Raw genomic sequence first — 17,829 nt, 5'->3', positions numbered from 1 at the left:
AACTCTGGGGGTCTGTGGCCTCCTAAAAGCACGAGGAATCTTGGAAGATTCGGTGGCTTCAAGGAAGGGAAGATTGAGGGGATGTTGAAGTTAAATTTTTCCTCTTTGCCTATTTTGCCTAGGGTTATCTGTGTTGCTGCCATTTTGGTATGTGTCAGAATTTTTGAAGTTTTCCAACAGAATTCTGGAAAATTACCAAAATACATTTTTACAGAGAAACCGTGCCAAATCTGACAAATTTCTTCAAAACCCCATTGATTTTAATCACTGAAAAGTTCAGCGAACTTTCCAGCTTTTCTTTCATGCTGCTCTTTTGATGTAATTGTGGGTGGAGAAATGGACTTTCCTGCAAAGTGTGTTTATCTACAGGAATTTGTTCTTAGCAGTGGTGTTTTATAAATATCTTAAAAATAATGCTGACATAGATTTGAAAGAAGGTAGTGGGTTACAGTAATGTTACCTGGTATCAGCTGCAGAGCTGTTTACATGAGGAATATTGCTAATTTAATGATGCTGCATAGTTGAGTATAAAATCTAGTTGAGGGTATTTAAATAAACGGAAGTAAGGTGATGCCTTTCTGTACCTTATTCCACAATTTAGGTTTTTTATCTCCAGTGACAAATGCCTAATTTGAATATATCATAAATATTTATGATAGTTCTTTTTCTGCTTTAAGGAAGTCTGGGACAATTACAGTAAAATCTAGTTTTATAGAATGTGTGTAGCTAGACTTTAGCATTGGTTTTTCAAAAAAAGACATCATAGGAAATTTTAAAATTAGAAACAGTATATGTATCGCTTAATGATGGATATACATTCTGTGAAGTGTGTCGTCAGGTGATTTTGTCGTTGTGCAAATACCACAAAGTGGACTTACACGAACTTAGATGGGACAGATAGCCATATGCAGATATAGCCAACACACGTATACAGGTACAGCCAACACAAGTATAGCCAATTGCTCCTAGTCTACAAACCTGTACAGTGTGTTACCGTACTGAATATTATAGGCAATTATAACACAGGTAGTATTTGTGTATCTAAACAAAGAGAGGGAATAGTAAAGATGTGATATAAAAGATAAAAAATGTTGTACCTCTCTAGGGCACTTATGAATAGAGCTTGCAAGACTAGAAGTTGCTCTGGGAGAGTCAGTGAGTGATGGGTGAATGTGAGGGTCTAGGACATTACTGTACACCAGTGTAGACTTTATAAACACTGTACACTTAGGCTACCCTAAATTTATAAAACCACAAAGTAACTGCATCATGATGTCACTAGGTGATAGGAATTTTTCAACGGCATTTTGATCTTATGGGACCACCATTATATGTGTGGTCTGTTGTTGACGGAAATGGACGTGGTGCATGACTATATACCCTTTTTGAATAGGGCAGCAGTTATAGCTGCTTGTTTGCTTTTGTCACAGAGCTACACGATGTTGGCATGACCTTGTATCTTCATTTCATACACACTAATACTGTGGAGGAGAATCAAGTTGTTGGGTTTAGCTTAGGCATGCCAAGGGTATGGCATGGGCATGGAAGACATAATGCTAGAACCGCCAGCCCAGTCTTAATACTTGGTACTTGTTGCCAGTTTAAAAAACAGCACAGGGGTATAGGTAAAATGTTAAAGGAAACTTGTACTAATTTACATCCTTCGAAGTGACCTGTTTTGTGTCTCATGGACTCTGGGCTGTAATACCTGACTATCCTCTGCAACTCGCATGGAGAAAATGCCCCTTCGTTACCTGGCAGGCAGTGAGCCAGGCTGAACATTTGATACATAGTCAACTTCACCGACTCTGTGATTTAGCTTCCAGCTTTGCAGTTGCTGTCTTGGCAGCAGCTTGTGCATGGTGAACTTTTCTGACTAGAACAGTTTATAACCCCCACAGATGTTGGGAGCCCAGTTGTGCAGCTGTTGATATGTCCAGTTGGATTTCTTGAAAGAATTAATCAATTTTGAGGATCTCATGCTGAGGGCTACGAGCATAATAGGATTTAGGGGGAACTTTATTTTATGGGAGTTTGAGTTGGTATTGCAACGGATGTAGCGGGAGGTGGAACAGCAGCTGAAGGGATGCAGGAAAATGGAGTTTAAAAAGACGTTTATGAGCCTACCACTCTAAAAGTATCAACTGTGGTCATTTCTGAATATTCTTTTCCAGGCTTTTTATGTGAATGTTTTAAAATGTGATCGTAATCATAGAGTACATACATTTTCTATATTGCAGCATAGTATTTGAAATAAATTTTCTAGTTGTGTATTATTCCATTGAGTACCATCATTTTCTGCAACATCCCTTTATTTTTGGGCATTTGGGTTCCTTCTGCCACTTTGCTGTTGTGAGTAATACTGTGATGAGCCTTTTTGTACCTATAACCTTTTCTATATTTTGAGTGATTTTCTAACGGTAGATATTGAGAATGAGATGATTGGCTCAAAGATTGCTGTGAACTCTTTGATGTAATCAGGCAATGGATGGAGTGACTTGGTTGGTGGGGCAGGCTGAGTTGGAGTGTGGTTTAACTCCCTAGTTTCTGGTTTGTGTAATGTTGGGAATGGTTTGCATAGACAGGGCTGCAGGTGAGGGGTTCATTTTGGGATGTGGAGCATCCAGCAGTGAGGGAGCTTCAGGGACTGTTGAAATACAAGGTCTGGAGCTTAGGGAAAAGCCAGGACCTGGGGTTCAGATGAGGGGATCATGGGCAGCTACGTGTGGTGGAAGGTGTGGATAATGTTAGGATTGCTTAGAGGGTGGAGTGAGAAGAGAGGAAGGCGGAGGATAGAACTCTGGGAACATCTTTCTATGACAAGTAGAGGATGGAGAAGCACTAAGGAAAATAAGGAGTGTCCGGGGGTGGGATGTGGACAGCCAGGGTTTCCTTTCTTTTCAAGAGCTTACTTGGGTTAAAATAAGACTGAGTGGGTAGCTATCCCTGTAGAGCCTGGGGTCAGATTTATTTTGGAGGGTATAATATTACTTTTTTTCCAGATAGGCTTTTTTTTTGTTTTTTTGGTTTTTTTGTTTTTTTTAAAGCTATATAGAAGTTAAGGTTATTCTATTTGGTGCTGAGTGAGGAGCCTTACATGCCTGGTGCTAGGGTCAGGGTTGACTTGTATGTATGTGTTAAACTGTTTGGCTGTTTTGGGCTTCTGGTGTGTATATGTTTACATAATATTGGTTGTTTCGGGGTTTCTGGTGTATATGTCTTTACACAGTGTTTTAGTAGTCTATTGAAATACATCAATATCATTTTTACATAAAAGAACATATTTTTATTGAAGAGAGTGAATGTCAGATTTCTAAAAGTATGTCAATCATGAATGGATATACCATTTAGCTACTTATAATAGAAGCACCCAGATTTTTCTGGGAGCCTTTGCTTTTTTCAAGAGAATGTATTTCCTGTTCAGAGAAACATTTGTCTGTGTTGACAATTTTAAAGAAGTATGTGATTTTAAATTATGAAACTCAAATTTAGTTTTTAATAGTAATTTCTGTGTTTTTTCTGTCTTTAAGAGCCAAGTTATAGAATGACGTGTGACTTGTACTCTTGACTCTATGTCTGGTTGTGGATTTGAAGTGTTATCTTTGTGCTTTCCTAAATGACTTAAGCACTTATGACCATATATTTGGGTCAGAATAAATATGGTAGTTGGATATACTTTTGAAAAGCCAACCAGATTTTTAACCTGGTGATATGATAGTACTGTTTATTCTTGTAATTGTCCAGACTCACGGCTTTAGAAAACAGTATGAGCTTTTATTGACTCCCAGACTTGCTGGATTATTTGGTATTCTCTTTTCCTCTGTAAAATGGATCAGCCGATGCCAGGTGTACACTAATACTCCAAGCTAGAGGGCTACCCTGTAGTGTGCTCTTGAGTTTCTTTTCCCACCAGTTGAGATGAATGCTTCTCCAGACCTGACTGTGTTAATTCCCAGACCTGTGTGTGCCAGGCGTACTTATTATAGTTTAATATAATGATTTTAAACGTGTGTGCCAAAAGAATTGTTGTTTCTATGAAAATTCATTTGAATGCTTTGGAAATCACCTGATAAGAATGAATTACCGTAAATGACTGTAGCTAATTTCGGAGCGGCTGAGATAAGTAAAGATTGGGGGGACCATAAAATAAAAGTATTCTCACTGATATTATCAGTTATTCATGAGTGGTGGATTAAGTCGTGATTATGTAAAACTTGACAATCATACTGGCTCAAAGCAGTAACCCATATTCACACTGTGTGTCCATTGTGGATCAGATGGGGACTCTGCTCCATTTGTCCTTAACCTTACTCCAGAGCACAGTCTGATGGGGCAGTACCTTCTGGAACATTGCTGGTCCCTGTGGCAGAGGGGACGCCTGCTGTGAAGCTCTCACTGGCTGTATGCCTGAATTCAGCAAGGCGGGATGTAGAGAGGGGTACAGGGCATTTGTAAAGGGTAATGAGGTCTACCACACATCACTTTCCAGGGCTCTTTAGAGCCTTACCATTACCATTCTTTAAAGAAATTGGACTTGGAGGATGATGCCTTGAGGATGGTTTATAAAAGAAAGACCGTTGAGTGCAATGGTGGACATATACTCAAAGAAAAGGCTCCAGCTCGATAACAAAAGATTGACAATAAATGTGTATTTTTAGAGCTTCATTTAAAATGACATGTTTAGGTATGTATCATTTTTTATGACTTCCAAATTTAACTGACTTAAAAAAAAAAATCAACCAAATTGTCAATCCTAATGCATTTGGGTAAGAGAACCTCTACTTTAGTCTTAAACCCTCCTGTTTCTTTCACACCCTCTATCAAATTTGTTTGCCACCTTTTATGATAGACTCATCTGTGATTTCCCTTGGCACATCTCCTGTTTCATTTGCATTAGCATTATCCTAATTCTCGTTCCTCAACTACTAGATTGGTACCTCAAATGAACTCCTTGGTATACTATCTTGTATAGGGCCTGTATGCAGTGAGAAAAAGGCACTCTTTGGGGACAGATACAATCCCACAGGAGCTCAACTTTATTTTAGTCACCTAATTTCCCACCGTGGCTGGCCCACTTCTATGCGGTACACAAACTGAACAACTGCATGGAGCAGTCCTCCCTGCATTTAGTCACTTTCCCAACAAATTCAGACCACCCATCCTCTGCTTAAGCTTCCATTAAATTTGTTGTCTCTGTTGTGCTCAAAATCATTTTGGTGGCTCCCTGTCCTCTGTATGTAGTGGCTGTCCTCAGTTTTATCTTCCATGGGACCATCACCAGTGACTCTGAGCCTCAGTTGTTGCCATCTTGATGTGTGCCATAAGTAAGCTGGTTGGGCTGTGTAATGCTTCTCTCTCCCCGCCCACCCATTCCCACCACTCTAGCAACTGTGGGCTTGTTAGGTCTGACTCCCAGTCTAGCCTTGGCTTACCTTTCATCCCAGCTTCACTGTTCGTCGGGATCCTATACTGGCCGTCCTCTGCTACCATTTTACCAGGTCACCGTCTTCTGAATATGTTTTTTATTTCTTGCTTTAAGCTTCTTTCCTGCTTAATCACATCCAACTCACCTTTCAGGGTCAAGTTTCACCTCTTCAGCTATCCTTCTGTGATTCTCCTTCTCCATGATAGTAGCTCCACCTCTAAACAGAAATGTTCATCTCTATATTCCTCCTTTTGAGGTGAATCACCTGCCCTGTGTGAGCATATTATTATATTAGTTAGCTTACTCTTAAGTATTCTTTCGTCAATTAGATTGCACATGCATGAGAAGCAGTAGTTGTGTCTCTCATTCTTTCTTCTTTCATTGCCTGCCTAGTGCTTTCTGAATACCAGGAGCATGGGTCCGAGTGAGAGGTTGTCAACAGAAGAGAGTCCAGCATGTAACCATGATGGACTCTCGATCAATTTTATATGATTAACTCATATAAAACAGCCCTGGATTGAAGCTGGGGCCGCCTCTTCCTAGCCACAGGATATTGACCTACTTTCCTCTTCTTATCTGTTTGCAAAATATTTGTTGTACTTAGTGTGTTCTCCCTGTCACAACGAATGTTTGTCTCTCTCTTTCATATGAACTGAAGGCTAAAGTGCTAGTTAAATCAGTGGAAAAAACAATGGAGAAGAAAAGTTGGTAAGCAGTTTTAATTTCTAAACTAGAGGGGCCTTATAATTTTGTCGTTTAAAAAGAACCCTAGCTTTTCTACCCACCTATTGAGAGACAAATGTAAGGGTAGAACTTTAAATTTTAAGTTTTGATGATTTGTAATATAATAATGTATTTCGAAAGCCCCTTTTTTGATAAACTACTTGTAGAAGGAAGTTACCTTTTCTTAATCAGGTTTTTACAAAGTGGTTCACTATTGTATATTTTATTTCTTACCAAAACTTTCCTTGGGAAAATTTGTTGTATTGCTCCACACATGGTCAAGGTAATTAACTTTAAAAATGAATTATCCTATAGCTTTACAGGTTAGTAACGTGTGCTGTATTCAAGGAGAAAAAACTGTGTGGGGGGGTGTTATTTGCAGGTATGTCTCCTTATATAAATATATGAAATCACTGCTGTATACTGTGGAATATTTGGAAATTAGCAGAACTGTTACTCAAATTTAGTTAACATTTACAAATGTGAATTCAGTAAGCATTTTATTTGTGACTTAAAAATGATTAGTTATGGCATGTCTTATAGGTTGATTTGTTTAGACTGTCTTTTGTTCTTCGTAACTTCAGAATGTATTTAAGGATATGTAAGGAATTATGGTGCCTTTGATTTTTAATGCCCCCAACATTAGAAAAACTAGAAATTTACCTAGAAAATGTTTCCAAATTCTAATATGATTGTTGATTTTAATCAGTGTAGGTGAAGTAACCCATTGCAGCAGTTTAGCTATTTTCTTTAAAAAATATTTCTCAATTTACATTATCAGTGTCTTTTTTGAAACATCTTAGCTGTTTTTGTTTGATCAATTCTCAACTAGTAAACATTCATGAAATCCTAATGTAAATGTGTAAATATCTCTCCCTTTGTTTACATGGTTTATTAGACTTTATTTTAGTGGGTAACTGCTTGAGGAAGCTTCTGAATTTTTATTATTCTAAAAAACTCTTCTAAACCTTGATTATGAAGGCATTACCAAAGCTTCACTGTTGAGTGATGCATATTTTTTCCCTCCTTTACATGTAGATTTCTTAATTTGTAATCGTTAGACTTTTTTTTTTTGCTTTCCTAACTAGATGAATTTTTTAAAGTAACCAGTTCCATTTTGTAGCTAACCATGTATTGTAAACACACAGGAACCGTGTTCAAATGTACCTTGATGGCCTAACTTATCTGGTTATTCTGTGCGTCTTTCTGTGCTGTGTATGGTTACACTCTTAATTTTATTTTGATTATGAGGTCAGAATAAACAGAGCTGCTTTCCTTTGCTTCTGAGTAATGTCATTGAGAGAGATTCTTGTGGTCTGGCATTTGCTGGCTTTTTGGTTTTTAACATTCTCTATAACCAGATTCAGGATGCATGCTAACCCCAAAATGAGTGAACTCAGTCTTTCCAGAGTTGAACCTTTTTTTTGTTGAATCAACAGCATTGGAAGCCAGGACAAGATCTTAGGAGACGATGTGTTATATGCTTTGTGAGGAAACTGAGGCTCGAAGGTAGCACTGTGCCCAGTGTCTCACTGTGAGCTAGCTGCAGAGCTGGGTCTGCAACTTGGATCTTGTGGATGTTTTTTCCAGAACCACTGCAGTAGTCATTGTAACCTATGATCTTTTGCAGAATGCCAAAGCTGTTGTTTTCTGGAGGGATAATTTGCTTCCTTAGCCTACAAACAAGAATAGTGCACTAAATCCAGTACATTTCTCTCTATTATCACTGAAAAGAGCCTGAACGATGGGAAGGCCCCTGGGTTTTTTTTTTCTTTTTTTCTTTTTTAAGAGAAGGTCGTTCTGCCGTAGTGTATCCCAGGCTGTTTTATGTGAGTGTCTTTGTTCAGAACCAATATGGAGTGGCCTCCAAAACTAATGGGTAGAGGAAACCCTATGTGAGTGCCTACCAGGTGCAAATCACTGTACTTTTAATTATAATGAGGGAGCACCTTGAGTGATTGCATGATCTGATCAAGCATAAAGAGAACAGAGAAATGAATCTACAAGTGGTGTAAGACTTTGGTGAGGATCTTAGCATATGGAACCAGATTGGGACCCTCTGATTAATAAGCTGATTCATTTGGAAGGGAAGTTGGTTTTCTCCTGGTGGCTGTATTCAATTCAGTAATCACCAGTCTTTCTTGGCGTCTGTGCACCCACCAGGAACAAATCAGAGTCGGGTGTGCCAGTTACATTTGAACAGTTTTACATTCACCTGGGGGTTCCAGGGTCTCAGATTTGCCAATCTAAACACATTGACTTCTTGGAATTTTAAAAATCTGCCTCGAAGGAACACATTGAAAAGTCCGTGCATTATAATTAGCACGTTCCTCTGTACAGCTGAGTTTGTGTTTCTGGATATAACAGCGGTTTATAGTTTTTGGCTACCTTGTCCCTCGGGAACTTGTAGCCTTTTTTCAGACATTAGCTCATTAATTCTCCAGTCATTGTGAGCCGTGTAGTATGACGACAGGTTCCCCTACAGCCGGGCTGCATGCTGCCCATCCTGGACCTTCTAGGGTTGTGGCAGGTGAGGGGTCCATGTGGAGGGGGTGGAGAGGGAGGCAGGGCACGACTTTCAGACCCAGCCTTGGAGTGGGGGGTGTGCTCTCTGAAGTTGACCTGCCCTTTGGCAGCCATTCCTGCCATGACTCTGCAGAGCTTCCTCCGGGAAATGACTGTAGGGACAGTCATGTTGGCTGCATTTCCTCCTCGGGGTGTTAAACCTCATGCAAGATCAACTGCAAATGAGGCCACTCACTAGGTTAGTTACCTGGACATACCTGCTAGGAGACAGGACAGAAGAGTAGGTCAGCTCTTCAGGGTGAGAAGAAGAAAGGGGCATTGGAGAGGGAGAAATTCATCTACTGAGTCTGCTCTCTCGGTCAGGCTACATAACAGCCCTGTGGAATAGATGTTGTCATCCCTGATTTTTTAGATTAGAAATTTGAATTCCAGAGATGAATTCTTTTGGATTCGAGCCTGGATCTGTGGCTCCACAGCCTGTGCCATACCACATTGGGGTGGATCGAAAGGATCCTTTGTGGTAAACTATTGCTACAAGCCTTCTGTAATATGGAAGCAAAAACTGTCTTTGAAAAACTGTGCACTGTTGTGAAGAGCTTGGTGTTTAGGAATTAGACTGAAGGGTGTATGTAATAGAATAGGTGTGAAAGACCACTTTCAGACCCGTCAGAAAAGCTTCATCCTCGCCCTGGCTCTTCTAGGAACCAGCTGGCTCCACTGCTTTCTTTTTTGAAAGAAGGTTTTGCCTGGGATTCTAAGGTCTCTCTCCTTGCTCTTTAATTATAAACAAAGGCACTTAGAAATTTTGCCCTTACGTCACAAGTGAGAGTTGGTAACTGGTAATCCAAAACCTTCCATGTTGTTATAGCAGCCGCTGTTATTTTTGACTCAGAATTTCTTCTAATTAGTCTAGATGGTGTAGTTTGTCATTCTCACTTTACACAGTTGGGAAAAAAACTTTTTACCCCCTTGTCACTTTGCGAATTGTAAAGTTCTGGATGCTGTCTTTCAGTCCTTAATAACTGGCCTGTGCCTGGGATTGAGGGTGGTGGATTGAGAGTATCTCCTTGTTGGTGGCTTTTGTTGATAAGGCCAGCTTTTCTACACTCAGACAGAAACAGACCTTGATCTTGGTGGTACTGACCCCTCTCTGTCTATGCAGAGACACAACCTAGGGTGTTAACCCTTAGATAACCAGAATGTTGAATTAACGGCCCCTCCCACTCACAGCTTTTTAAGGTTGGAGTCAGGTATGGCATATAGGCTTCCATTTGCTATTATCCATTTGTTTGTTTTCTCTTCGTGTTTAAATCTATTGGATTTCCTCATTGCCTGGTAATTTCATGTCCTTTGTATTAGCCAGAATTTGAACACAAGGCAACAACATACTATATGGAAATTGCCCAGTAGTTGTGCCTATTTCTTCCATAATCCAAGATTCTAACAAAAGCCCTCCTACTAGCATTCCATTAGACATTTTCAGCAGAAAACTTTAGAGAAAATGGGGTGAGGGGTTTCTCAATATATAGTTGGCTTTCACAGTGAAATTAAGGATTGGAAAATGAGAGAACTATAACTGGTGAGGTAAATGCCGTGAATAGACACACCTTATATAAATATCTCTAAGCAAGCGTGTAGGTGGGAATGAAAATCAGCCATCACCTAACTCTTTTCACAAATGCATGTCAGGGTACCCACTTTCTCCAATGCTTTAGGGAGCCCTGCAGGGCACCCCATGTGGTTCTGTGTGGCCCACCAGCCCTATTACCTTTGAGAATAATGCTGCTTAAGTAAATTGTCCTATAGAATCCAGTTTTCACCCAGTTTGCCTTTTTGGTTGGTGAATACTAAGGAAGTGTCTTGTCCTTTGGTTTCTAACTTTAATCCTTTGTGAGAACATTCATGGTGTGCCATCGAGGCTCTCTGATGGTCCTTTGCCAGTTGTGACCTGGAGCAGAAGGGTAGTGATGATGGAAACCGACCTGGACAGAAGAATGGGCCGTGCCTCTCTAATGTGCATTTATTTATTCGTTTTCTCTATACACCAGAGCCCTGTGTGTCAGCCACGCTGCCAGGCATGGGGCCTCTGCACATTGAGAACTTAAGTCTCCCTTCTCCAGGAGAAGAGCAGACAGACAAACTCACAATTGTGAGGGAAGGGAAGTATTTTGGCATATTGGTCTGATCAAGCTGCTGTAACAAGATACCGTGGACTGGGTGGCTTAAAGAACAGACATTTATTTCTCACAGTTCTGGAGGCTGGGGAGTGGGAGATCAAGTTGCTGGTAGATTCAATTTCTGGTGAGAGTCCTCTTCCTGGCTTGTAGATGGCTGCGTTTTTGATGTGTCTTCAAACTGCAGGAAAGAGTGAGCCCTGGTTTCTTTTCTTCTTATAAGGACACCAATCTCTTCATGGAGGTCTCACCCTCCTGACTGCATCTAAACCAAATTACTTTCCAAAGGACCTACCTCCAACTCTCATCATACTGGGGGCTAGGGCTTCGACATAATGGATTTTGGGAGGACACAAGCATTCAGTCCGTAAGAGTTGGCATGCGCACAGCATGTCTCCTGTGAGGAATGGTTATTGACACTGGTTTAAGTCGAAGGGTATTTATGTCTGACAGGAGGCTCAGTGGAACCTCTTGAGGGTCTACAGCTAGAACCACTCTGGGCAGCAAAGGCAGCTGTTCTGTCTGCCCCTCATGGTCTGTCACCATGCTTCATTCTTCTCTTCAGACAGGCTTCCTCTGGAGGAGTCTGGGAAGGTTCCTCTGCATGATATCCTGTTCCCTGGATCTCTGTGAGCTCCCTATTCTGCTGCCCACAGCCAACTGACTGTGGTGTCTGTGTCCTGATGGCAGATCTTTGAAAGTTTTGTTTGGGCTGGTGTATACCCAACACTCAGCTGTGGGCTGGTTGAAGGTGCTGCGGCAGGCCTTGGCATCTTTGTGTGTGTGTAAGAGGGGACTTTGCAGGGGAGAGATTAGACTAAGGAGAAAGACTGTGGAATCATGGGTTCTCTGCTAAGGACTTTTTAAAAAAATTTGGTAAAATATACATAACATAAAATTTGCCATTTTAACCTTTTTTAAGTGTACAGTTTAGTCACATTAAGTACATTCACACTATTGTGCCGCCATCACCACTATCTCTAGAGATTTTTCATTATCCCAAACTAAAATTCTACCTGTTAAATAGCATCTCCTCATTACCCTCTCCTCCCAGCTCCTGGTAACCACCATTCTTCTTTGTCTGTATGAATTTGACTTTTCTGTGTACGTTATTTAAGTGGGATCATATATTTGGACTCTTGGGGCTGGCTTATTTCCCATAACATGGTGCCTTCGCGGTTCATTAATGTTGTAGCATGTATCAGGATTTCCTTCCTTTTTAAGGCTGAGTAATGTTCCATTTTGTGTATGTATCATATTTTGCTTATCCGTTCATCCATTGATGGACAGTTGGGTTACTTACACCCTTTGGCTGCTGTGAATGATGCTGCCTTGAACATGGGTATACCAATATCTGTTTGAGATCCGTCTTTCACTTCTTTTAGGTATATACCCAGAATTGGAATTTCTCAGTCACATAGGGACTCTATGTTTAATTTGTTGGAGGCTCTGCTAAAGAATCATAATGCTGGCGGAAAGGCACTAGAGAGTTATTGAAGGGTTTGAAGCAGGATGTGCCTAATCAGATTGTGATTTGAAAAAGTAACTTGGGTGGTATGGGATGGGGGAAAGGAAAGGGCTGGCAGGGCTGTGGTGGCGAGACAAGGCAGAGAGACCCCTTAGAGGGCTCTTGAGGGGAAGGGGTATGGAAGTGAGAGTAATCAAAGTGATGCAATCAGTGAGACAGATTGGATATGGGGGAGGAAGTAAGAGACAGGGAGAAGCCAAGGATGAGAACCTGCATGGGTCAGTTGTTATTTTGTGGAATTTAGAGGGAATAAGGTTTTTCTTGTTTGTTTTTTGTATTTTGTTGTGGGATGATTGTTACAAATTTTGGAAGTGTGTTGAGATGTTAGACACAGCCAAGTGGTTGAGATGATTGGTAGGCAGGCTGTCAATAATATGGGTTGCTAGTTTGGGGTAAAGGAGAAGGTAAGAATAAAGGAGCAGATGGCCATGCAATTTGGCTGAATTTAAAAGTGGTGGGGGCATGATTGATGCAGCACTACAATTTCAGCTCCTGCGAAAAGATGTCACATTCCTACCTTGAGACAACATATCAAAATTTACAAAACAAGGGAAGGTGGCCAGTTCATTGGTTGTAAAAATCAGTTTTCAAAAGGATTCTAATAAATTCAAAAGGATTTAGATCAAAGCATAAGGATGTTGAATATGGTTTACAGTCTTTTTGCTTATCTCTGTTTTCTAGGTTTTTTTTTTTGTATAGTGAACATGTATTTCTTTTAATTATTAAAAAGTTTCTTGAAAATTTCATAAGTAGCCTATTTTCTTGTCTTTTCTATTGGACTGTGAGTTCCTAGAGGGTGATGCAGGGAGGGGGAGGTACCACGATGTTCACTGTGTTCTTAACACTTCACACCATGCCAGCAACACAACAGGCCTCAATACTGTAAAAGCTGGTTGAACTGAATTGAATAGAAATTTAATCTAACCCGTCTCAGAGAGATGAGATTTGGTGCTATTTTAAAAGATCTAGGAAGGAAATTCCAGTTTTTCTCACTCCCTTAGCTCATTATATTAGGTGCTGAACCACATCCTACAGACTTGGCCCCTCTTTTGCCTTTGTTTTGCCATCAGAATTTGCTGAGAGTTACTGTGTTCATGAAATCTTGCCACATTGGCTCCATTTTCTTACCTAAATATGTTTCTCATGTTATTCTTAAAAGCATTAGGATCTTGTTGGGAGCGAAGTGGCTCAGTTCTGTTTCCTGCGCTTTGTTGATAATATGTTTTTGGAGGAATGGATCAAAGTGGCTTGAAGTCACTGTCATTGTTTTGCCTTCTGGTCTGCTGTGACCAAACCAAAGGATGGCAGCTGTGAGGACGTGCATTGCTGTATGACTCAGTTGTCAATCGGAAATTTGCATACTTGTTTTCCCTTTGTGTATCACTGAATGGCTACCATGTGCAAGAGGCTGTGCACTGTGCTTTCGGGAAATAAAGTTGAATAAGGCGTGATTCTTGACACCAAAGAGCTGATTTTCTAGAAAAGGTGCTGTCATGCGTACATGACCACTATACAGGGAGGTTAATGAGTGGAACTGGAGTCAGATAAAACACACGTTACTATGCGAAGAAGAATCCCTTCGCATGTAGGTGCTGCCTCTGGTGTATATTGCTAATGATGTTATACTGCTAATGATGTTATAATATATGTGTTTCAAATGTCCTCATTTACATATACCAAAGCAATAGATAACTGCTTTCACTGAGTTTTCCTGCAAATGGCTCTTTTGGCTTTGTTTTAAAAGTTCCTTTAGGCTGGGTGCAGTGGCTCATGCCTGCAATCCCACCACTTTGGGAGTTCAAGGCAGAAGGATCATTTGAAACCTGGAGTTCAAGACCAGCCTGGGTAACATAGTAAGATCCTCTTTCTATTTAAATCTAAAAAAAAAAAAAGAAGTTCCTTCAAATTTAAAACCATGTTAGTGATTTAATATTTTTATTAATCATTGCATCCACAGCTCTGATTTGTGAGTATTCTTTCAAATTCTACAATAAAAGTGTTTCAACATATACATTGTTCTTATCTGTGGTACTCTGAGAACTTCAAATTCAATGGAGGACCATGAGATAAGATGCATTTTATTTTAGCTTATCCTCCATCTCCTCTTAGTTATTATTTAATTATTAATTTGGAATAACTCCTGTGTAGTATCATTTTTATATTGAATAGTGGAATTACCATGCACCTCACATGAATGTGCTGTTTAGTGTAGCCATCTCTGTGTGTTTGGGGGGCTATGTTGGTCTTGACATTCCCAAGTGCAGATGATGTTGACATATGGTAAGTGGCTTGCAATTTAAGGTTAGTGATTGGGTAGACTCATTAAGTTTACGTGGTAGGTCACAGATGGCCATTTTCAGATGCTATAGGATGTTTATGCTGCATTCTCTTGGATTTTGAGGAACTTTTGAAATGCTGCTGTCAGTATTTTAAATGGCGTTTTAACTTTACAAAAGATACCAGTAAATGAATTAGTGCATGTTGAAATATAGGTAGTTGTTTTGGAAGTTCTTGAGATGAGAGTAGATAGGGGAAGGAACAATTGCAATAATATATTTTGTTCTTGGATGAACAAACAACTGAAAAGAACTGGCACAGCCTGTGGAGTTGCCTGGCACCAGTTGGTGGGCTTGTGGCTGGCCTAAATTGGTACCCTTAGATAGAGAGACTGCTTTTCTGGGCTAGTAACCCAAACGGAATATACTGCCAAGTCCCAAAGTTTTGAAACTAGAACGTGGTCTGATAATTTGTTTCCTGGCCTTGGTGCTTTGCAGTTTGCCATAGTTCTTAGTAGTAGAATCCACCTGGGGCTAGTAGGAAGCATTAAGAAGCAGTAGAGTGAGGTGACACTGCTCCTGGGCTACATCTGCATGGCGGGAGTGCTTATTTCTTTCTCAGGCTACAGAGGCAGAGGTAGTGCTTGGGATAGGTTACATCTCTATGTCTGCCACCTCCAGGCAGAGCGAGCCCTCTAAGCAGTGCCATATGTTTTCCTCTCTGGCCTTTCAGACAGTCCAGTTTCACAACAAGCTTGTCTTTTTCTTATAAATCCTTAAGAAATAGCCAACCCATACCCTGGCATCTTGAATTTTTCTCAAATTCTCTAATGCCACAGGCACAAAGGTCCAAGTCTCAAGATACAATGGACCATGGTTTAGTCCACTCTTTCACTATTAAATAGCAAAGATGATTATCTTGTCAGTCCAAGACAGCAGGTCCTCATGCCCTCCAGCCTGTGCCTTAGATCAGCCAGTTTTTGCTTTTTAGTATGTTATTTAGAACACTTCACTTACTGGTACCAGTCTTTTACTAGGTAAAATGCTTTTTTGTTGCAAATAATAGAAAATCCAACTCAAACAGCTTAGACAATAAAAAGAGCTAATTGGCTTACATCACTGAAAACTTGAGAGATGGGGGCAAGCTTCAAGTGCAGTTTGATCCAGAAGTTTGGGATGTCATCAGGGCTCCAGCACTAATAATTCTAGGTAATTTTCTCTTTCTCTTTTTTTCTTTTGAGACAGGGTCTCACTCTGTTGCCCAGACTGGAGTGCGATCTCAGCTCACTGCGACCTCCACCTCCCGGGTTCAAGCAAGTCTCCTGCCTCAGCCTCCTCCTGAGTAGCTGGGATTACAGGGGTGCGCCACTACCGCCCGGCTAATTTTTGTATTTTTAGTAGAGACAGGGTTTCACCATGTTGGCCAGGCTGATCTCAAACTCCTGACCTCAAACGATCCACTCGCCTCAGCCTCCCGAAGTGTTGGGATTACAGGCGTGAGCCACTGCGCCTGGGCAATTCTAGCTAATTTTCTTGCCCTGTCCTCCTCCATGTGTCGTCTTCCTCTTCCTACCAACTCTCCTCATGAAAGTAGAGATGGCTGCCGTAATTCCAAGTGTCATGTTTGCAAGTCACGCCATCCAGAGACAGAGAACCTTTGTCCTAGTATTCCAAGCCACGGTCTCAAGCTCATTCACATGTCCAGCCTTGAATCAGTTACAGTGGCTAGAAGATGAGAATATGTTCATTGACTTAGCTTAGATCACATGCTCATTTTTGGTACTTGGGTAGAATTGGTTTCCCCAGAACAGCATGGATTCCTGTGGGGGCTCTTGGAAGGGAGGAGGTAGATCTATAACAGTATGTGTCCAACAAAAAGTATCCCCAGTGCTCTACATACATTCCCATTAATTCTCCCTAGAGCCCCATGTGAATTCTTCTGATGGTTTATGGAAATGTGGAGTTAGCAAGTGATTCTAAAACTTGTGCCTGTGGTAAGCACATAGCTCCTTCAGAGAAAAAACAAATGAATCCTTTTGGTGGAGCAAATATACCAACTAATTTCATTGAGATGTCAAAGTGAGCCAAACCAAGGCTAGAGATGGTGGTCACAATACCAGAAACCACCGTAGGAAGATATGGAAGGACCCCACACCGTTTCCTTAGTGTCCTATTTTTACCTTGAGAATGAGGTAGCCTGTCACTGGATCTTCTCCCAACGTCCCTAAATGCTAAAAATATAAGCAAAACAAAGCAAAACTGTTTGCATGACTCAATGACTCTTGGTGTCACCTTTTCAGTGTGGCTTTGGTTTGCAAAATACAATTTTCAGAGGTCTTCACTTTTTACCAGGTACCCATAACTCAGCATTTATTTTGCCCTCTATTCCTCTTTGGATTAGAAAGTTGGGATGAGGTGTAAAGATATAAATTTGTAATTACCCGCTTCACCATCTTTCCAATGGAAAGATGGTGAAGCGGGTAATTACAGAGAAAGATTGGCTGCTTAATTATTGTTACCTGCAGGGAACCTGTGTTGTCTTTCTGCAGCTGTTCCTATAAATAGACTATATACAGGAATCCACCCCAGGGCAGAGTTCCTCTTTGCTTAATTTAAATTGCTGGTTTGAGGTAGTTATTTTTGAAACCCTTCTCAGGTTGATTTCCCCCTTAATCCCTATGCTTTCTTCCCTCATCTGCCAAATTATATGTAATGCATGGCAGCTAGAGTGCTTTTGGCATTACATGAGCCTGAGAACTTGAACTTTGATTCAAATGTTAATTTATTGTGGACAAATTTATTGTGACAAATGGTCCTCTCCCTGTGTAAGTCCTTCTGTGGACTCTGGCTCTGGCTCCACCGTCTCTGTGGCTCCTGCTGCATTTCCATAGCATGCCACGTGCCTCCCACCCCCACCAGTTTTGTTCTGAGCAGAGCCCGGCCAACTTCAAAATATACAGAGCAATTCTTTGGGCCGACGTTGTTGGGTTTTAGTGATATCTGGGACTTTTCTTTCTTTCTTCCTTTCTTCCTTCCTTTCTTTCTTTCCTTTCTTTCTTAACTTTCTTTCCTTTCTACCCTTCCCTTTCTCCTTCCACTTCTGCTTCTGCCTCCGCCTCCCCTTCCCCTTCCCTCCTTCCTTCCTTCCTTCCTTCCTTCCTTCCTTCCTTCCTTCCT

The 17,829-nt window shown here is 40.8% G+C and overlaps 1 protein-coding gene across 1 annotated transcript in view; it reads left to right on the top strand.

Annotated features, from left to right (window-relative positions):
• Positions 1 to 6,323: 6,323 nt before the first annotated feature.
• MYO1B (myosin IB) overlaps positions 6,324 to 17,829 on the top strand; it is a 178,874-nt gene continuing 167,368 nt past the window's right edge. The window contains exon 1 of the mRNA XM_011974213.1: positions 6,324 to 6,431. Within this exon, the coding sequence (XP_011829603.1) occupies positions 6,423 to 6,431 (9 nt within the window). The 5' untranslated portion in view covers positions 6,324 to 6,422. The remainder of the gene's footprint in view (positions 6,432 to 17,829) is intronic.

This window comes from Mandrillus leucophaeus, unplaced genomic scaffold (assembly GCF_000951045.1).
Source record: "Mandrillus leucophaeus isolate KB7577 unplaced genomic scaffold, Mleu.le_1.0 Scaffold143, whole genome shotgun sequence".
NCBI lineage: Eukaryota > Metazoa > Chordata > Mammalia > Primates > Cercopithecidae > Mandrillus > Mandrillus leucophaeus.
The sequence above is the reverse complement of the archived record's forward strand: the minus strand, read 5'-3'. Positions and strand labels throughout refer to the sequence as shown.